The sequence below is a fragment of the Muscardinus avellanarius genome, assembly GCF_963383645.1.
Source record: "Muscardinus avellanarius genome assembly, chromosome: 12".
NCBI lineage: Eukaryota > Metazoa > Chordata > Mammalia > Rodentia > Gliridae > Muscardinus > Muscardinus avellanarius.
In genome coordinates this window covers 51,880,229-51,902,542 of record NC_137798.1, presented here as the reverse complement: position 1 = coordinate 51,902,542, position 22,314 = coordinate 51,880,229, and the positions used below count along the sequence as shown (strand labels likewise).

The following is a 22,314-nucleotide window of genomic DNA, read 5'->3' as shown; positions in this document are numbered from 1 at the left end:
TAAACTTTCATCTTTTCTGAAGTCCAGATCAAAGATTATTGTTTGAACTTTTAATAGTAAAAACTTAATAAATCCGTTACATCTATTTAATTAATCTTTGATAGTTTGTCAGTAATCAGCAAACATATGCAAAACTTGTTGCTCATTATGCAAACTTGAACTTTGATAAAATATACTTATGTGATGCAATATTCTTTCCAATAAATCCCCAAATTGTTTTCTCCATTTCTTCCAAACATAAGTACCCTGAAGAAAGTTCTGGAAGTATATTATATAATTATTTTGATTTCAGGCTGGACAACAGCGTTGGTGGGAGCAAGAGATTAAAATAAATGGTAATATTCAAAAGGGAGAATTAATTACATACAACTTGACCGAACTGATTAAACCAGAAGCTTATGAAGTTCGATTGACTCCTCTCACCAAATTTGGTGAAGGAGACTCAACAATTCGAGTGATCAAATATAGTGGTAAGTAGCCTTTTATTTTAAATTATTCATTTTTATTAAAATATATGGGATTATTTGTTTGAAACTCTATGATAAATAACTACAAAATAAAAATAACATATGGATTTTTTTGGTCCCCAGCCAGGTGACCAAAATGAGGAAAACCAAAAAGCCTAAAAGACCTTAACACCATAAATTTTAATATTTTATTATAACCGTTGGAATATAGAATCATGCTTTAGTTAACACTGAACCTATGTGATGTCATCAGCGGTATCGCTTTTTTTGATATCACAAGTTATGAGGCAATGAAGGTGTCCACATGTTACCTTTATAAGTTTTCATGACTTTAAAATTCATCCCATTAAAAGTTAGGAAAAAAAGATTAAAATGTTTTTCATATTTTTAATAAAATGAATATAATTCATTAACAGAATAGTTTTACATTCAGAAAATTCAGCAGGAAGTACAAATAGCTCCCTTTCTCTGATGTAGAAATATCTTACCTCATTTCTAACATCTTCCTTACTGTGATACTTATGTTCCAATTGATCAATGAATATTGAAATATTATTAAAGTCAGTAGTCTACATTAGGCCCTGTTATTTATGTTGTAGAGTTGTATGGCTTTTGAGTAAGTGCTTAATATCACTTATCCAACATGTCAGCATCATTCTGAACATAACCCAATTCCACAATTTCTATGCACTTTTTATCTCTACCAAACCCCTCTAAGCCTGGCTTCTATGGATCCTATTTATTGTCTCTAGAGTTTCTCCTTTTTCAAAATGATACATAGTTGGAATCAAGCAACATGAAGCCTTTTACACTGGCTTGCTTTATTTAACAATACATATTTAAGATTTTTATCTTTTGAGGATTGATAGTTTTTGTTTGTTTATTTGTATTCTTGTGATGATGGGGAAAGAAACCAGGAGCATTCTATCTCTGAGTTATGCCCCAATCCCTATTTTACTTTTTTATCTTGAAGCAGGATAGCACTAAGTTACCGAAGGCTTTGTTAAATTGCTGAGGCTGGCTTCAAATCCTTTATCCTCCAGTCTAAGCCTCTCAAATACTCGAATTACAGACATACCTGTTGTTTCCTTTTAAATTAATAACCCATTGTATATCACATTATATACATATTGAAGAATGTATTCATTGCTATATTTTTGGTTTTGGTGGTGGTAGTCATTACTTTTTCAAATTGTTACTGTTAAAAATATCTGAATTTTGAGACAAGTATGCACACACTTGTAAGCCCAGTACTTGGGAGTTTGAGACAGGAGGATCATGGGTTTGTGGACAGCCTTAGCTACTTAGTGAGGCCCTCTGCAATTTAGGGAGAACTTGTTTCAAAAAAATAATAAAAAATAGGGCTGGAGTTGTAGCTCAGAGGATTCAATTCCCAATACTGTTTATATATATATATATATATATATATATATATATATATATATATATATATTCAGCAATAACAGCCTCAAAGTACCAAGAAGATCAAGAAATATATATATATATATATATATATATATATATATATATACCAAGAATTATATATATATAGATAGATAGATCTATATCTATATCTATATCTATCTATCTATATATATATATATATATATATAGAGAGAGAGAGAGAGAGAGAGAGAGGGAGAAAAAAATATATGTTGATATATTGCAAAATAATAATTCTTATTTTTAATCAACTTTCAGTGGAACTAGTAACTGTAGTCCCTTTCATATATTGTTTATTTCATAATTTGCAATGTAGAATGCAGAATAAGAAAAACAACTAAGATAATAGAAAGTGTCTTGTATATATAGAAATACTGCGAATAATTGAGAAACTCACCCAATTTGTTAAAATTGACCTACTTGTATTAATGTGACAATGAACATGCTTGGTGCACACCTGTGCATTTTTTCCAATTGTATTTTTCTAGTAATATGCAAATTTAATAAAGGTGGCTAATATCAAATACTAGGAAATGATAAAAGAGATATAAAATTCAGCAGGATAGATTTACTGCCCATTTTAATCTGGGGAAGCTACAATAATATTTTGCTTCATTCAGAGTAGAATTTTCTCTTAGAGTGAAAGATACCTAATAGATATATACAGACACCATTTTACCTTAAACTTATATATATTTTTTGTTAATGTTTTAGTATAACTTAAAGTATTCACTGCTCTTTAGTAGAAATCAATTAGCCCTTGTATTGCAACATAATTAGTTTTCTGAAACAAATATTTATTTTGGTGCACAGAAAAGCAAAATGTATTGCCTATCATTTGAGAATTCTGTGTGTGCAGGGTGTGCATGTGTGTTTGTGTTTTAATTTAATTAAACCAGTGGTATTGCAGTAGCTATTTGTTTTAGGACACATGAAATTATGTGAATATCATTATAAATATATATATATATATATATATATATCATGCACATATATACATACATACATACAAATATATATTTGTCAAATTATCTAAATTATTGGTTAACCTACTGTCGGCCTCAGTTTTGATCTCTGTGTTTGCTTAGTACTGGTAAAGACATAAAAGGCAGGATTCTACTACATTCCTTTGAAAATGAGCAAATCCCCCATGCTCTTTAGCAATGATCTTCTTGGTACTTTGAGGCTGTTATTGCTGAGCTTCCAAGTAGATTGTATTCAATCCTCTAAAACAAAATGCATTGCAGATTTAATTCTCTATGGCCACCATGGGGAAGATCATTAAGTTTTGGTAAGAAACTATGAGATGCTGAATACACTGATTAAACCTTTATTTATAAAAGACATTCAAGGCTGGCTGACACTTTCTTTCCTTTTGCTTTTCTTATAGCTCCTGTAAATCCTCATTTGAGTAAGTATATTTTCACTTTAAAAACGAAATTTTTAAATTTTCCTAAATTTAGAGCCATTTTAACCTGTTTAATATTTGTTCTTTCTATAATTGGATTATTCATTTTCTTTTGTGGGATTTTACTATTGTTTCTTTAATTTTGATGTTTTGGGTCCCTATAGTTCACTCATAAAAGACTATGGTTACTTGGAAAGTTGATATATAAAGGGTTTGAGATATTTTTTCCTCCTCACAACTCATTTCTTTAAATCTCAATGTATTTGGTCTGGTTTAGGTTATAAACTCTGTAAAACTGTTAAATTTTGGACCTTTGGGGATATCATTTTTCTTTATATCATGAGTACAAGATGAAATATATACATATGTATATTTACATATAAATACAACACATATATTTATGTATATATATATTTAATACATGAAAACACCCCTATTTTGCCAGGCGTGGTGGCGCACGCTTGTAATCCCCACACTTGGGAGGCGGAGACAGGAGGATCGTGCAGGTTCAAAGCACTGGCTTAAGAGACCCTGTTTTCAAATAAAATGTATAAAACTAGGTCTGGTAGGGTAGCCTGGAGGTAAAAGGGTTTCCAGGAAATCCAGTACCACCAAAAAAAAGAAAAAAGAAAAAAAGAAAACACCCCTATTTCTGGAAAAAAGTTTTTAAATAACAAGAGTATTTTTCATGAATATTAATTCTAAAATATCAGTGTATGAGAAATTTTTATTTTTAATGTAGAGTTAGATTTTTTGCTGGTTTTAAGGAATGACAAAATCAGACAGATGTGTTCAAGAGAAACTTTGGGTACCAGGTTTCTTATTTCTAAGTTTTTATTCCTTCTTTACTATATTTGGGAGGATTCTGAGAAATAGCTCAAAATTTTGGATATTATATAATGCAGAATATTTAAAATATCTTTATTTCTAGATATCTTCAGAACTCTGCCAAAATCATACCACAATTAAAAAACTAATAAAATTTTGCGATCAAGTCTATCCCCAATTCTATATCTTTGTGGAATTGCTAGACTTCATCATTTCCCATTTATGAGATCTTTTAACATTTGATATTGCATTGAGTTTTTTTGATAAGTTTATATTACTAAATGCATTTCAGTATCTATTAAGTACTTTATTCCAGTAAACTTTTTTATTAATAAGTTTCTTTGTATATATTTATAATTATCAAATTTAAAGTCTAGAATAAACAAAATTATGACAGTCCTAAACCATATTTTTTGTCAGTTTATTTCCCAAGTTTTTATAAAATTGTTTCAGTAATAGCTTTTTCCTATAAAGATATGTCCTCAGAAATAATAAACTAATATTATTGCTTATATATTTTTCTGACTTGAATTAATATAGTAATTATAATAATATAAACAATTTATATCATATAAAATTAACCTTAGTTATGAACAATTTCAGTCATATCTAAATTTTTGTATTTATTTAATTTATTTAATCTTATTATTTAATTTTACTATGAGAGACTTACATATTCAAATTTTAAAAATGTTTGCTTACTTTTAAAATTTCTTATTGGTGCATTCTAATTAGACATTGTAGTGAGAATCGGAGCTACATGCATATATGCACACAAAATTTCAGTGTGTTTCCCTCTGCATCCTGTCCTCCCTATACATATTAGCGAGGCTGGTAGTGATTTTCATATGCAAACATGGGATTATTTAGGCTTTTTCATCCTCAAGCCTCCCTTTTTCCCTGCCCACCTCCGTCCCTCAATCTCCCCCACTCCTCTGCTAGTCTCTTCCTTGTTCTCAGGGGGTCTCCTTTCCTTCTTGTTTCTCTCTAGCTTCGAAATAGGAAGAAAGACATGCAGCCCTAAATTTTCTAATTCTGGCTAATCTCACTTCGCATGATGTTCTCAGGTTGCATCTATTTTGCAGATTTTTGAAAACACAAATAAGAACAATAATATAAATACATAAATGAAATTCTGAAATGGCACTATAAAAATTTGTTATATATAATTTTAAATAACAAACAGCAACATTTAGCAGCAGATTTATACCCTGAAATCATCTATCATTACATTTGTTCATTGAAATCTTTTCTGTACATATGTACAATAGATAATTAAACAACTGAAAACATTTAAAACCAAACAGTATGCTATGGGATTATCATAACTCAACTCCAAAGCACCAACTAAGAGAATCTCGTACTTAAGAAATATTTAAATCTATTACTTGTAATTTCACTGTTGTAATCAACATTATTGTTTCAGTTAATAGCATCAAACTGTCAGATCTTACTTGTATCTGTAACATGTACATGTATCTAATAAATATTTTATATGGAATATTGTTTAGCCAGATATTTACAGATTTAGATTTTCTTACTTATATTCCCTGTAACCCTGCCAACCTGAATATAGAATAAAAATAGATACAATGAGATGTAACCAGTCTTTGATCAGACAAACAAAAACAACATAAAAACTTGTTTCTTATATTTAAAGGAACCTTCTCTTTTACATTTTGTGTGTGTCAATAGTTTTTAATCAATTCAGCTGTATGACCCCAACAAGGGGCTCCATACACTAGAATATCTAGTAAATTCAAATGATTTCAAGGGGAGGGGAGAGACTCAGGAGTCTCTATCCTTTAGATGTTTCAAACTCTGTGAATTAAAATAGATATTGATTCTGTTTTGACTTTATCAAATAGTGGCAGATTTAGCCAAAGTGGCCCCTTCTGTGAGCTTCAAGAGTAAGGATTATTGTAATCATATAGAACTGTTATTAGGTTCAGTGAAATAATATATACTATGTTTAGTTTTCCCTAATGTCATACCCTGTTTACTTATATCTCTAGTGGACATTATCAACTTCTTTATTACTACCATTCTAAAACAGGCTACATCCCAATAAGAAATCCTTTTATAGAGAAACATTACTAGCACCCAGATGTTAGGGAAAGTAGGTTGAAAAAGCAAAGTAATTTGCTATTATCTTTCCTCAAGCAAACCTCCACTTGTGCAAATGGGTACATATAAAAGAATCTCTAGGCACGATGTGAACAATTATAAATTCAAGGTATATGTCCTTAAAATGTCATCAGGTTATTTAATAAGCTCATCTCCTAACAGTTTTGTTTTTATTTCCCCTATACTCATAAAAGGAAAGTTAAGAATATTCTCCAGTCATAATTCAAACATGAATTATATCATTTAGTTTCAGTTATCTGGATGTTTCTGAGAAAATTTGTTTGGGTCTTATTATTTAGTTCATTATTGAGTTACACATAAATTTGTTTTCTTTTTATTAAATTTGCAATATATTTATGTCTAGCCATAATCTTGTCCACTATTAAAACTCTCATTCCATTATCATGATCTCATGTTATTCTTTCCGTATAAATTTTGAAATTTTTCTAATAAAGTTTTGTGATGTTTTTATTATCTTAAATAAATTAAATTTAAACTTGTTCACAGGAGAATTTCACTGTGGATTTGAAGATGGTAACATTTGTTTGTTCACCCAAGATGATACAGATAATTTTGACTGGACAAAACAAAGTACAGCAACAAGAAATACAAAATATACTCCTAACACAGGACCCAATGCTGATCGTAGTGGCTCTAAAGAAGGTACAAAAATGTGCAGTATTGTGTTAATAGCAACTGGAGATTTTAAAAATGAATAATATGAAGTAAAAAGAATATTTAGCCATATAGTTGGCTATTTTAATATAAAACATTTTATTATAGAATCAATAATTTAGGTATTTTTAAAATCTGTAGACATCAATTTTTTTCTTAGAACTCTCTGACATAAATCACTGAGAGATCAGAAAAAGTTATTTTATTAATTCAAAGTCCAAAATTCTAATTTTTCAAAATTTTTATAATTTTGTTTTAGTTGAATAGATCATTTATTCTTATGCTAAAGCCACCATTAGTTGTGTATATACATACAGATTTTTAAAATGAGATATAAATTCTCCTATCAATCTTGGCTTTGCATGAAAAGTCAAAAACTTTTCAATGATTTGAAATTATTTTTGCACAATAAGAAATGAGAGGAGAAAAAAAGAAAAGTATTAAGGAATGAAATTGATCAAGTTATGTTAACATGCCTATAAAATATGTGACAATGGATTCCACCATTACATATAATTGTATCACTAAAAGAAGTAAAATCTATAAAAATGAAAGCAAAATGTGCCTAAATACTTTATTTTGTTTATTTTAAGGTTTTTATATGTACATTGAGACATCTCGACCCAGATTGGAAGGAGAAAAGGCTCGACTTCTCAGCCCTGTTTTCAGCATAGCTCCTAAAAATCCTTATGGACCAACAAACACTGCATATTGTTTCAGCTTCTTTTATCACATGTATGGACAACATATAGGTGAGATGGCAAGACATTCTGTGTTTTATAAATTGAATCATAAGAAAAAGTTCTACACAGAATGAAAATAATTCTAGTCAAAGATCTCCATAACTAATTTTTTAAATGACTTACCTGCAGTTTTGAAAATAGGATGCTAATTTGATCCTATCACTTAATTTCTAAAATTCAGATTATAATTTGAAAACTAAAGCATGTTTTTCTTTTTATGAAATCCTAGTTCAGACAGCCAATAATGCATTAAATTCTTTGTGAGTTTGTCCAATGGAATTGACACATCATAATTTAGGCTGTTTTTTCTAATGAAATTTGATTTAATAATGACTCAGTACATTTAATGATTAATTAATGATGATGTAACAGGAATATCTTCATGTTATCATTGACCATATTAACAATTACTTTTACCATCATTCACATATTTGGAATATTGACTATTTTTCTTTTTCATGAAGTCTTATGCTTAAAACATAGGATTTAAGAACATCCTAGAACTTGAATAGAATGCAAAGATTAATACAGGTTCCTTGCCTTTCAATATCTTGCACAGTAGTAATAAAAGTGAAGATGAATCAATACACACTGTCCTAAAATACCACATAAAACTGAGAGTGGACCTAGCAAATCTCAGTGTGGGGAGGAGATCCTTCAGGTCTCCAATTCTTTATGTGCACTTCTAATATCCATAGAACTGAACATTCTTAAAGAAGGATCACAGGAGAAACTCTAGATGAATAAAGAGAAACCATAGATTAACAGATAAGGTGGCCTAACTGAGGGGGATTGGAGAGGGGAAGAGAGAAATCCCCTAATGTACATGACGTACATTCAAAAACATTATCAATCACTAAACCAAACATGAGAAGAGGAGAGGGAGGTGGGAATTGGGGAAGGACTAAAAGAGTGATGTGTGCATGTATCCCTCTACCATCTTCTACTCAACTAAGATGCATGACTACGTTGCACTAATTAAAATATAAAAATATCCGGGCATGGTAGCGCATGCTTGTAATCCCCGCGCTTGGGAGGCGGAGACAGGAGGATCGCAGGTTCGAAGCCAGCAACTCTGGTTTAAGAGACCCTGTTTCCAAATAAAAATATAAAAATAGGTCTGGGAGTGTAATCCGGGGGTAGAAGGGTTTCCAGGAACCCCAGTACCAATAAATAAATAAATAAATAAATAAATAAATAAATAAATAAATAAATAAAACAAATAAATAATAAAAAATAAAAAGAATACCTGAACTTTTAAAATTAATCATTCAGCAGTATATGTTAACAATCTATATCTGTTAGAAATATATAACTTAGACTGATATGAACCTATTCGTAGCCTTTATTTTCCAAATAAATGTGAGCATTTATACCATTTCCAGTGTAAATATTACTGTGTGTAAGGAATTTTGCTCCAGAGCATACTAGGAACTGTTATATTCTCTATAACACTTTTTAAGATAAGATTCTGAATAGTGAAGTATTACCTAGCTCTATAGAGCTTGGCCAAGGCATTGTGGATCTGGGTCTGAGTGGGAAATGAGGTAATCCTTCAAAACAGAGGAAAACAGTTCTCCTGGGTATGCAAGAAGGGTATACTTTCAATAAACAGAGAATAGCACAGAGAGGATTAGGACACTTGTAATGAGGAAGTAAAATGTGGAAGTTTACGATAACACTAGCGTCTTGATAAAAATGAACAAAAACAAGGCAGATATATATTGGCATTAATAAAATTGGGTGCATAATAAATATCAGCTACTATACTATTAAAGCCAAATCTTTATCCTTTTAGTTGAGTTTGTAAAACTGAGCATTTTTAATAGTGGAGAAAACTGAACCTCAAGAAGTTTGTATGAATTACCAAATAATATTGTTCTGAGATTTAAACTCCTAGTCAACAGCACTGTGACTAGTACTCATCACAGAACAGCAGTAGGTGATAAGCCTGGAAAGATAGCTTTCATAAGATGAAAAGAAATAAGCAGACATGAACTGGATGTTAGCTAACCCTCCTATCGATCACTATAAGACTTTACTAGAATGTCTGACTCTTAGCTTTCTGTTCTGCAAAATGGGAATGATAGTTCCTGTTTCAAAACAGTGTGGCTAAATAAGCCAGCATATACTATAAGATGGCAAAGACACAATCTTAGCTTGCTTTGAATCTCAAGAAGCAGTACTGGCAATAATTACTGAGCAGCTGACATTTATGTAGTACTTATCATGGACTAGGAGTATTTCTCTTAATTTCCATAGTAAATATTTGGGTTTATTAAAGTAATTATCCTATCTCCCAGATAAACTAAAGTACAAAGAATTTGGGTTGGCATGCTCATCATATAACTAATAAGGAGTGAAGTCATAACACCCAATTAGGGAGCGGGCCCTCGGCTGCCTGTTTTGCTATTCTGCAGGAAAACTTACTGAAGTGTCATACTTTGATGCTAAGTACATGACACTTACTTAGTGGTCTGAGTGAGCTGCCGCAGGTTTTATGCAGACATAAAGCATCAGATCTTTGATTTAGGAAAATAAACATGCAAGAGTAAGACAGTTATTAAGAAATAGAATTTAGACTAGACAAGTATTTTGAGAGTTATGAAAGTGGTTATGGTTTTAAAATGACATAAACTAGAAAAGTAAATAAACCTCTGCAAAATTATCAAACTGTCTCATTTGTCAGATTACTGCTTTATTAACAAAAGGATTCACTCAATCCTAATTTTCTTTGTATTTGATTGTGTCTTTCATTTCTTCTTGATCTTATTAAACTTTATATACTTTATCTTTTTCCAATTTACTTTGGAACAGGTATTTTATTGGGTTTTTAGTAAATAATCCAAGAATAATATTTTATTTACATTAAGGTATAAAATATGTCTTTATATCTGACATGAGATGTTTGGGAGCTTTCTTTCAAAAGCATATTTATGCTGAATCCCAAGATAATTTAATATACTTTCCATTTCAATATTGTTATTCATGTCTTCATGTTGTCTTTATTGTCAATGGTTGTTCAATTGACCTGCTAGCATTATTCTTTTTTTAAATATACTTTTATTTGGTGCATTGTAATTATACATCATAATGAGGTTCAGAGTGATGGGAACATGCATACACATAGCACTTAGTATGTTGCCCTCCAGATCTCTCCCCTTCCCCAGACATGTAATTGAAATTAATATTGATAATTTTGCATATGTACATAGCATTTCTTAATTGTTTCCTTCTTCTACTCTCCCCCAAACATACGCATGTACCTCTCTCCACTAAACCCCTTCAATTGCTCCACTGGAGTCTCTTCTCTTTTATCTGAAATCCTTTTCGTTACCCAGTTGCTCTCTAGTCTCCACATATGAAAGAAAATACTCAACTGGTCACTTTCTGAGACAGGCTGATCTCACATAGCATAATATTCTCTAGTTCTATCCATTTCCCTGCAAATAACAGAATTTTGTTCTATTCTACAGCTGAGTAAAATACTACTGTGTGTATACAACATAGATTCTTTATCCATTCAGCTGTTGATAGACATCTAGGGTGGTTCCATAATTTGGCTATTTTAAACTCTGCTGCTATACACATAGATATGCATGGATCCCTATAATATTCTGACTTCAGTTCCTCTGCAAATATGCCCAGGAGTGGTATAGGTGGATCATTGCATTACTGTGATTATTTCAGGGCTGGGGCTCAGGAAAGCATTTGTCTATTTCTAGGTAAACTTTTACCATTCTGAGCCCTTCAGTGTTGTTTCTCAGCTTCCTCAAATCACCCGAAGTTGAAAGTTGGGTATCAGGTCTGTTATTTGGGTCATTCTCAGTAAAGCACAGACATGATGCATACTGAAATCTAGGAAAACATACCTGTTTCAATAATTGAATAATCAATGAGAAATAGATGAGATAACAAGAATTCCTCATTTTATTGTAGTGCACTTCATTGAACTTCACAGATATTGCCTTTTTTTTTTCAGTTGAAGTTTTGTGGCCATCCTGCATCCAGCAAATCTGTTAGCGCCTTTTATTTTACCTATAGCTTTGGCTCATTTTGTGCCTACTGGTAATTTCCACACTATTTCAATCTTTTCATAACCATTATGTCTGTTATAGTGATCTTTAGTTATTGGTCTTTGATGTTGCAGTTGCAATTTTTTGGAGCACCCACAAACCATGCCCATATAAGATAGAAAAATTAATTAGTAAATATTGTGTTTGTTCTAACTTCTTCACTGCCAAGCAGCTTCCCTATCTATCTCCCTTTATTTGACCTTCTCAGTTTTGGGAAAAAATAACAGTATTGAAAATAGGCCAACGAATAACCTTAAAATAGCTTCTTGAAGGGAAGAGCTGCCCATCTGTAACTTAATTAAAAGTTAGAAATGACCGTGCTTAGTGAAGAAGGCATGTGGAATGCCCAGAGAAGCAAAAGCTAAGCCATTGCATGTACCAAACAATTAGCAAATCTGTGAAAGCAAAAAAAAAAAAAAGTATTTCAAGAAATTAAATGTATTTTTCTAGTGAACATGCAAATCATAAGAAAATTAAATACCCATATTGCTGATATGGAGAAAGGTTTAGTGATCTGGATAAATGACAAAAAATAGTCATAATATTCCATTATGCCAGATCCTAATTGAGAGCAAGGCCCTAACCCTTTTCAATTCCATGAAAGAGAAGTGGAGAAGCTGCAGAAGACATATATGAACCTAGAAAAGATTGATTCATGAGTTCTAAAGAAAGAAACCAGCCTCATAATATAAAAGTGCAACAAGAAAGCAAGCATTTGGTGATAGAAAAGCTATAGCAAGTTATCCAGAGTAGCTAAGAAGGTTATGGAGATGTCTGCACTAAAAACAGATTACCAGTGTAGACAAACAATTGTATTGGAATAAACTGACATCTAGAATTTTCATAGATAGAGAGGAGAAGTCAATGCCTGACTTCAAAGCTTCAAAAGACAGGCCAACCCTGTTAAGTTTTGGGGACTAATACAGTTGCTGAGTTTATACTGAGTATATTATATTAATAATATAATATAACATATAACATAGTTATATGAATGAGTATTCACTCACCATTCTGAAAACAGTAGGGCTCTTATGAATTTTATTAATTATATGTACTTTATAAATAGATATTGTTTTTATTGTGATGAATTCTTTTTTAGCTATGAGCCTTACATTTACTCATTTATTCAATAGGAGGCATGGTACAAGCTTTGTGCCTAGGAATGTCCACGTTTTTATAGTAGATACAAAAGAATTATAGTGAATGTTCCTTATCTACCAAGTAGTTTGCTATTGATTTGGAGGTAGAAAACTAATTACTTAATAAAATAAAAAGCAGAAAGTAATATACAACAAAATGCATAAAAGGTCTATGCTGTGGTGAACAAGGGAAAGAACACAGAACAACAGGGTTAAAATAAACATTTATCTATAAGAGAAATGCAAAGCATCCTTCAAAAGAGGTAATTAGAAAGTGGGAGACAGTGCTTAGAAAATGTGAGTGTTCTAAGGAGCCAGGCTATGAGAATGGACGTACTGATCTCCTGGGAGTATAAGTAGAGGTAGAAGCAAAGGGCTAAAAGGTCTATATATAGAGTATCTGACATTCATCAGAGATATAGAAAGCCTGATGGAAGCTATTTTAGGAAAACTTGTCGGGTACTCATGCACAAATTCATTTGGACACCAGAAGGTGGCAATAGTTGTAGAAAATGAACTGACATTTTTGTTGGAGACATCATTGCAATCATGTGTTGCAAAAAAACATCAGTAGATTCATATAGCCATTTCCATTCAGGCAGAAAATAATGATTTTATAATTTCCCAATTTGTATGTGTGTATAAAACAAATGATGCTAACAATTACCTATCAACATATATAGATCTTACCTAGAGCTAGATAATTTTGGCACATCCTCATATTTCATGAAATTCAAAACCAAATTAACAAGTCTGTGTTACTGATTACAATGAAAATGTGATTTATATGCAAGTGGTGTCCAGACCTTGAAATAAAATAAATGACAAATAAATTAATTCATGTGCACTTGGCAATTCCTATGGAATATATTTAGGCACATTTTAAGAAATATACTTGTTATCAAAATATATTAAATACTCATTTATAGTTAAATTATTAAATGTAAAATTATGTTAAGGGCTTAATAAAAATGAGAATTAGATAAATATAATGATAAATAATATTTATGTAAATTATATTTTGTAGTATAATTTATATAAAATAATGTTAAAATAAGAACCATGTTATTGCAAAATGCTATGAATAACACAAACTGGATTATTGCCCATGAAATAAAAGAGCACTTTGGTCATTTTTTTTTGTATTCCTTAAACATATATGATGAGCAAAGTTCTTTCTAGCTCCAGCACCTGATGTTGGGGAGAGATGATTAAAAGCTGAGAATTAGGAGCCAAAGAAAAGAAAACGTCAGCTTCATCTAGATATTTCCAACTTTTATTGTAGAACTACATAACTTTACAAAATCCTCAGGATGATTAGGTTTGTAGATTTTGGCATCTGGTGCCTACCAAAGCACAGTGTGTCTGAGGACTTGCAATTACTTTTAAAGGGTATTAATGCTATCTATTATACTCACTTTGAAATTTTTTTTTACTATAATACTATAAAAATATGCCAAATAAGCTTTGATGCCTCTAACATCTCTCATATATCTTTATTTTCAAAAGTTCTAATTTTGTTTACAAAGATGACCTAAAATAAATATCTTTTGAAATTAAGCCTTCCTCTGCTATTTTCTTGCTGTATGACATAGGAAAAATTACATAAACCCTCTACATGTTTTCATAACAATGTGGGAATAATAGTAATAAGTACTTTATAGAGCTAAGAAGATTGATCCTTTATTAGAAGTAAGCGTTCAACATGTGTTGTATTTGTTTTACTATCGTTTTTTGTGTATAGTACATGAAACTGTTGAACAATGTATCAAATGATCAAGTAAAAGCCATCTTCATTTCATATCCAAATAACTCTTGTAGAATAAAAAAAGGGCTTTGAGGTGTGTCATTATTTATTCAGTGATTTTTCTGTTCTTATGTGGGCCTCAGTTCTATGAATATTCTTCTTAATACTGCCTTCAAAATATCCCAGAGGTTTTGATATATCTATATTTTTGTTTGTTACTAGGAATTTTTTTATTTAACCCACTCTTACTTCTTCTATGACCCATTCCTCATTCAGCAGTATGGTGTTCAGTCTCCATGTGTTTTGGGTTATTCTGGGTCTTCTTATAGTTGATTTCTAGTTTCATTTCATTGCAGTCCGAAAAGATCTAGTGGAGTATGTCACATTTTTTGAATTTGTTAGTGCTCACTTTGTAGCCCAGGATGTAGTCTATTTTTGAGAAGGTTCTGTGTGTAGCTATAAAAATGTGAACTGTGCTGCATTTGGGTGGAATATTCTGTATGTGTCTAATAGGTCCGTTTGGTTTATGGTGTTCTTTAGGTCTGAGGCATCTTTATTGACCTTTTGTCTAGAATATTGGTCTAATGTAAGAGATTGGTCTAATGTTGTAAAAGATAATGTTGTTGTTGAAATGTTCCATTATTATTGTATTGGTATCTATGTATGACTTAATGTCACAAAGAGTTTGTTTTATGAAAGTAGATACACCCATGTTTGGGGCATAAATGTTGACTATCATTATTTCCTTTTGCCGATTTGCTGATTTGCTCATTATTTCTCTTTTTACCAGTAAAAAATGACTTGTTTTGTATTTTATGATAAGCATAGGCTTGAAGTCTAATTTGTTTGATATCATAGTTGCTACTTCTACTTGTCTTCAAATGTCTTTGACATGGATTAACTTGTTCCAGCCCTTCACCTTTAATTTTTTAGTACTTTACTTGTAAAGTTTCTTTCTTACAGGCAGCATATAGATGAATTCTGTATTTTTATCCATTTTGCCACCTTATGATTTTTATTAGGGAATTGAGGCCATTTATATTTAGCATGATTATTGAGAGATGATTTTTAATTTCTAACATAGAGTTTCCTTTGTGTGTGTGTGTGGTACACGGGATGGAACCCAGGGGCATTCTACCTCCGAGCTACATCCCCAGCCCTACTTTTTATTCTCTTATTTTGAAACAGGGTCTCACTGAGTTGCAAAGGGCCTCACTAAGTAGCTATGCTGACCTTGAACCACAATCCTCTGGTCTCAGCCTCCCAAATGCTGGGATTACAAGCATGTGCCACCATGCCCAGCTCTAACATAGCGTTTTCTAAGATAACAGAGTTTTAACTTCTGTTTGAGGTAGTGTTTGTTCTTTATTTAGTTGTTTGCTTGATGGAAATATTGTTTCTCTTGTCCTGCCATTTATTACTTATTTCTTCTTTGTAATTAATTTCTTTGAGAATTTTCTTTAGTGCTGGTTTGAAACACATGAATTCTTTCAGCTTCTGTTTGTCATAGAAAATTTTTATTTTCCTGTTGAATTTGAGAGATAATTTTTGTTGGGTAGGGAATTTTGTTTTCTTTCAAAGTTTGAAATATGCTTCTTCAGGCTCTCCTGGCTTTCATCACTTGGTCTGAGAAGTCTAGAAAATGATGTGGTAAACTTTTTCCCTGATCTTGTCTAAAGGATGTTCTATATGTTGCCTGTCCTCTACCCATGTAGCAACCTCTTTTTCTATGTTTGAATAATTTTCTGATATTACTTCTTTGAAAAGATTTTTGACCACTTTGATTTCAGCTTCTATTACCTCTTATATGAGTAGTATTCTTAGCTTATCTCTTAAAATCGGACTGTATCTCTTTAGTGTCCAGTTAATGCTGTTGAATTGTTTTTTTCTAAACTATAGAGTATATATTTATTTTTGGAGCAGTTATCTTCTAACAGTGAGATTCTATTTTCCATGTGGTCTAGTTTACAGTTTGTAGTGATGCCATAATTTCAAAAGTTGCATCCTTTACTTCCTTCAGAGCTTCTGACTGATACCTGTTAAGGATATTAAATTTTTTTATGTGTTCCTTTATTTATTTCAGGCTCTAAATTATTTTGGAAAATACTGTATCATTTCTATTAAGGTTATGATTTGTCCTTCTGGTGATTTTTCCAATTCTGTGTTGGCAGATTCTGTCATTGTGGGGTTGTGGGAGCTCATTGTTTCCTTGCTATTCTTCCTTCTCATGATTTCAGGATTTATTTTTTTAGTTTGTATCTTCTTTGCTTTTGATAGCTTTCTCTCACTCTGTAGGTGTCAGCTAATATATACAAGGGCAAGTTGTATTGTATTCAATGGTGAAAGGTTGAGTGAGGAAGGTTTTAAAATAGTAAATAAATGCAAGAATAGAGTAAAGTAGCAGATAAGATCAATTGGAAGTAAAATATTTGAGTATAATAAGTTAAGATATAATAGATATTAGATTTAGAATATATAGGAAGATTCTAGTAACCAGTGTTTAGGTATAATGATACAATGTGGATTTAATACAAGGCAAGTAAAATTTAAAAAAAAATGAAGTGAGTAGATATGAAAGAAGGAAGAGGCTTATAAAAGAGGTAGGGAAGAGAGCAAACACACAAACAAGCACACGCATAAAACCAAAACAAAACAAACATAACAAAATCAAAACAAAATAACCATGCAAATATACAGTAGCTAGACTTGGTTGAGAAGAGTGAGGCAGCAGCTTTCTTTTGGGAGGATGCTCAGGTTGGCAACAGTCAGGCCAATGGTGAGCTGAGGAACAATTTCCTCATGGTAGAATAAAAAAGAGACTAAGATAAAAATTAATCTGAAAATTATGTTATATAATAATAATACAAAATGGATCAATTAGGATTAACCTGTGAGCCAGTCAGTCAGCACACAAGTATGTGCTCTGTGAATTTTCCACTGTGGCTATAACAAACAACAGTGGCTTCCAACTAGTGTCTTTAAATAACACAAATATATTATCTTAAAATTCTGGAGAAGAGACATCCAAAAGATGTTGTGGAGCTGATATTAAGATGTCTAAGAAAAATCTATTTTCTTTCCTTTTTTATCTTCTGGAGGCTACCTTCATTCCTTGACTTGTGGGCCCTTCCCCAACCTTCAATAGCAGCTAGCATCTTCTCTCACCTGACCATTTTCTCTCTTGTATAAAATCTCTTTCTCCCACTGTTAGATAAAGATATCTGTGGTTGCATTTAAAATCCATTGAAATAATCTAGAAAATCTGTAGCCTACTCATCCCCATGTAGTCCTTTTTGTAATATATGGCAACATTTACATGTTATAGGAATTAGGACATGGTCATCTCTGGATCATGTCATGAGGGAAAGACAGGAAATGAGAGAACATGAGGCAAGAAAGTGGTCAGCAAGATTTCATTTTTAAAAGCATAGAAGTGTTTGGTCAAGAAGAAACAAATTTAAAGCAAAAAAAATATGCAAACTAAAATTTAATTGTTATTTTCAGGTGTTTTAAATGTGTATCTACGTTTAAAAGGGCAGACAACAATAGAGAATCCCCTCTGGTCTTCAAGTGGGAATAAAGGGCAACGGTGGAATGAAGCTCATGTTAACATATATCCAATTACTTCATTTCAGGTAAGAAAAATATAGGCATTTCTGCTCATATATTGCTATAATCAAGGATAACATCAGTGGTGGATTTTTTTTTTTTTTTTTTTTGGTGGTATTCGGGTTCCTGGAAGCCCTTCTACGTCCAGGCTACACTCCCAGACCTATTTTTTCATATTTTTATTTGGAAACAGGGTCTCTTAAGCCAGCATGGCTGGCTTCGAACCTGCACGATCCTCCTGTCTCTGCCTCCCAAGTGCGGGGATTACAAGTGTGCGCCACCACGCCCGGCATCAGTGGTAGATTTGAAGCAAATGGAAAATAAATATTCAGAAATTCTGTGATAATGAGCATCACAAAAAATCACATCTCTAAGTTTTTCATTAGTTCTAAAGGCTGTCTCAGAAATGTCCTTTTTATACTAATTAATTCCTACAAGGTAATATGTTTGAATAATAGCCTATCAAAATTCAAGTCTTTTTCTGGAGACATTGTAATATACTTCTATAAAATCACATGCTTCTGTTTTATTCCTTGAGGAAAAATAATATAGATTATTATAAGAATAGAATTGAGTAATCAGTTCTCATTCTACTTGAATTGTATATGATGGAATTTTATATACCTTAACAAAATACTGCCTTTTGGATTGATGCTATCTTATAAATTTATCACATTGACAGGTTCATGGCCACCCTTAGCTACTTAGTTAAACCCTCCACAACTTAGTGAGACTCTGTTTCAAAATTAAAAATAGGGCTAGGAGTGTAGCTCAGAGGTAGAATGTCCCTAAATTCAATCCTTAATACTGCCAAATAAATAAATAAATAAAGTGAAATATTGGTAAATCTATAAAATTATATGTTCTGCAGCTCTATTTTTATCTTGAATGGATTCAAATTGTGTGTGTGTGTGTGTGTGTGTGTGTGTGTGTGTGTGTGTACATGTGTATTATGTTGATACTGGAGACAAACCCAGGGGCATTCTACCTCTAAGCTACACCTTAGACCCTTTAAAGTTATTTTTATTTTCAAACAGGTTCTCACTGAGTTGCTGAAGGTCTAAGTTGTTGAGACAAGCTTTAAACCTAAGATCCTCCTGCCTTAGTCTCTCAACTACTCAGATTATAGGTGCATGTCACCACACCCAGATTTCAAATTCATTTTATGATGTATTTATATCAGGGAATGGTTGTTCTTCTATTGATTCATTAAATAAATTTTGTGACATATTTTAAGGGTATAGAAAGTCTGAGAGTACTCCAGTGATGTGAATTTTTAATTGGTGGATGTCTTTTCATATAAGACATCTATAAAATAAATGTTATAAGATGATTGTAAAATCCTTATTGTCTTTGAGATTGAATTTCTAAATCTAACATTAATGATGAAAATGTATACATTCCTTCAAACTGGTAAAGAAAAAAGAGAGTAAGGCTAACTATCTTCAAATACATAAAAGCAATTCAAACAATATGACTCTGGGAAAATAGCAGAATCATTTTGTTTCTATGAAGTTACAATTGTGAAAATTGAATCCATGGCAACCTATCAGTAAGCTAAATCAAACTGGGAAGACAAAACCCCAAAGCATTACTGATTAAAAAAAAAGTATCCTTAATATTAAATATTTAGAACTATATAGACAACAAATGGTCTTTTTACTTCTATATATACTTTTACTTTCTACATATCTGCCTATTCAACACAAGATTGTTAAATTAAATATGCATAATATGAGGATTTAAGAGGCTAGTTTTATTCATGTTGCCTTCAGGTTAATCATTTATTGACATATATATATATATATATATATATATATATATATATATGTTTAATAGCCATCAATGAGTATCTACAGGGCAAGTATTTATTTTCATAGACAAGATTTCAAAATTACCTTTTAGATTCCTACTATATGTCAGGAATGTTTGTAGGCATAGAGATATTAAGAAATGATTGTTTACCAAGATTAGTAAAAATACTCATCTAAACACATAAATCAACTACTGTGATAATTGCATCAAAAGAGATAAAGGCTGTTCTAGAAACAAGAAGAGCAGAGAAGAAAAACAATGTATGAGGTAAAACCTAAAGAGAGGAATTGCCAAGAAGAGAATTGGGCTGGCATTAATATTCCAGCAAAATGCAGAGTGAAGAATCACATCAGTGTTATACACTAGAGGAATTGCTAGAGATATGGAGATATGTTTACCTAAACATTAGGCAATTAGTCAATAACTGATGAGAGATGAGGTTAAGAAACCAAATGACCTTTGGAAATTAGAAGTCATCAAAAAATCTCACTCAGGGATGACATTGCATTTCAGTTTGTTGCATGGAATCCTGGCTCAGGAGGGAAAGTGGGATTGTTAAACAGGACATGACACCTATGTAAAGTCCACATAAAAGATGGCGAAGGGATAAACTAAGGAATTGGTTTACAGACAACTGAATGATTTCAAGATATACATAGACATCAGAACAAGCAAACCTTTTTATGTTTGGAATTTTAAAGGTGGATATGCATGACTAATCATTTTTGAACTAGTGAGTCTTGAGTAACACTTGTGCTTCATATTACCTTACATAACAAAAGAGAAAAAGAGACAAAATTCATGGATGAACATGATGACATATATTTTGTACATTTTAATTATAAAAGGTTCTTTGAATATAATTTTAAAGACTTGCAACAGATTGTTATATTTGTTCATCTGAAGTGTAGAGACACATATATTTATGAGTCTTCAGATTATGTGTCCACATAAAAATATAAGAATTATTTATTTAAACTAGGATAAATATACAAAAGAAAAGGTAACTAAAGGGTGGAGCCATACAAAGCAGTAATCAATCATTAAGATGAATTGCAAACGGTGTCCTGATCCTAAGTAGTATTTTTTTTTTTTTTAGAGTTAAAAGGAAAGAGATGCAGATGTCCATTGAGTTTAGAGACAGTGGACAAATTTGGAAATTGGAAAGCAGATTGAGGCTAATGGCCCCATCCTGGGGAGGTAATTGGCAAATATAGAATGGCTTCAGTTGAGACACAAAGGCATAAGCCATATTTGGTAAATAGATTCACAGTGTGTCCAATGAAGATATCTGAAAAAAATCATTAGGAAACCATACATTAACAAACATATCAAAATCAATCCCTAAGTGAAACATGAGAAGGAGGGAGGGGGGAGGAAATGGGGTGGGAACTGGGTAAGGGCTAATTGGGTAATGTTTGCATGTATGCCTCTGCCATCTTGTACTCCATTAAGATATATGACCACAATGCACCAACAAAATTTTTTTAAAAAGGAAACTAGAAAAATCACCATCTTAATTAAAAATTGTTTCACTATTCAGAAGTGATAGAAGTACCTATAGACAGATATTAGATTATTATGGGCTTTATTCAAATAGTTCTTTTTTCTGTCACTGTTTCTTTCTAGGGAAAGTATAAGTTTATTTTGTTTTATATTGTTTTTATACAAGAGAATCAGGATCATGGTTCAAGATAAAACAGGGAGAATCTAGAAGGGAATGTCCCTCTGAATATAAGTAATAAGAAGGGTTTCATAGGGGAAAGAAACAAAAGTGACAGAATGCTGGCTCCAAGCCTAACATTACCATTTTATACAAAGAAGTTGTTTTCCTTTGTGACTGGAAACATCTTAGTTTATTACATCCTGTTCTTAGCATTGATCTAAAAAAAAAAAAAAAAAAAAGAGCTTTAAAAAGTAAACTAATCTAGCTGAGCATAGTGGCACATGCCTGTAATCTCAGTATTTGGGAGGCTAAGACAGGAGGATCGAGCAGGTTCAATGCCAACCTCAGTTACTTAGTGAGGCTCTCAGCAACTTAGTGAGACCCTGTTTCTAAATAAAATATAAAATAGGTCTGGGAGTGTACCTGGGGGCTCCTGGGTCCCATCCCCAGTATGAGAAGGCGAAGGAGGAGGAGGAGGAGGAGGAGGAGGAGAAGGAGGAGGAGGAGGAGGAGGAGTTGTTGTTGTTCAAAACAGAAAGATTTTACAGCTTACTATAGATAATATTTTCTA

At 31.9% G+C, this 22,314-nt stretch overlaps 1 protein-coding gene across 2 annotated transcripts in view; it reads left to right on the top strand.

The window, feature by feature from the left end:
- Nucleotides 1-22,314, top strand: part of MDGA2 (MAM domain containing glycosylphosphatidylinositol anchor 2) — a gene marked incomplete at both ends in the record, with an annotated part of 848,361 nt that overhangs the window by 813,191 nt on the left and 12,856 nt on the right. The window contains 5 exons of one of the 2 annotated variants that reach the window (XM_080707341.1): nucleotides 293-470; nucleotides 3,301-3,321; nucleotides 6,781-6,936; nucleotides 7,542-7,700; nucleotides 18,158-18,288. In XM_080707341.1, the coding sequence (XP_080563467.1) occupies nucleotides 293-470; nucleotides 3,301-3,321; nucleotides 6,781-6,936; nucleotides 7,542-7,700; nucleotides 18,158-18,288 (645 nt within the window). The remainder of the gene's footprint in view (nucleotides 1-292; nucleotides 471-3,300; nucleotides 3,322-6,780; nucleotides 6,937-7,541; nucleotides 7,701-18,157; nucleotides 18,289-22,314) is intronic. The other variant, XM_080707342.1, reaches the window with a different exon arrangement.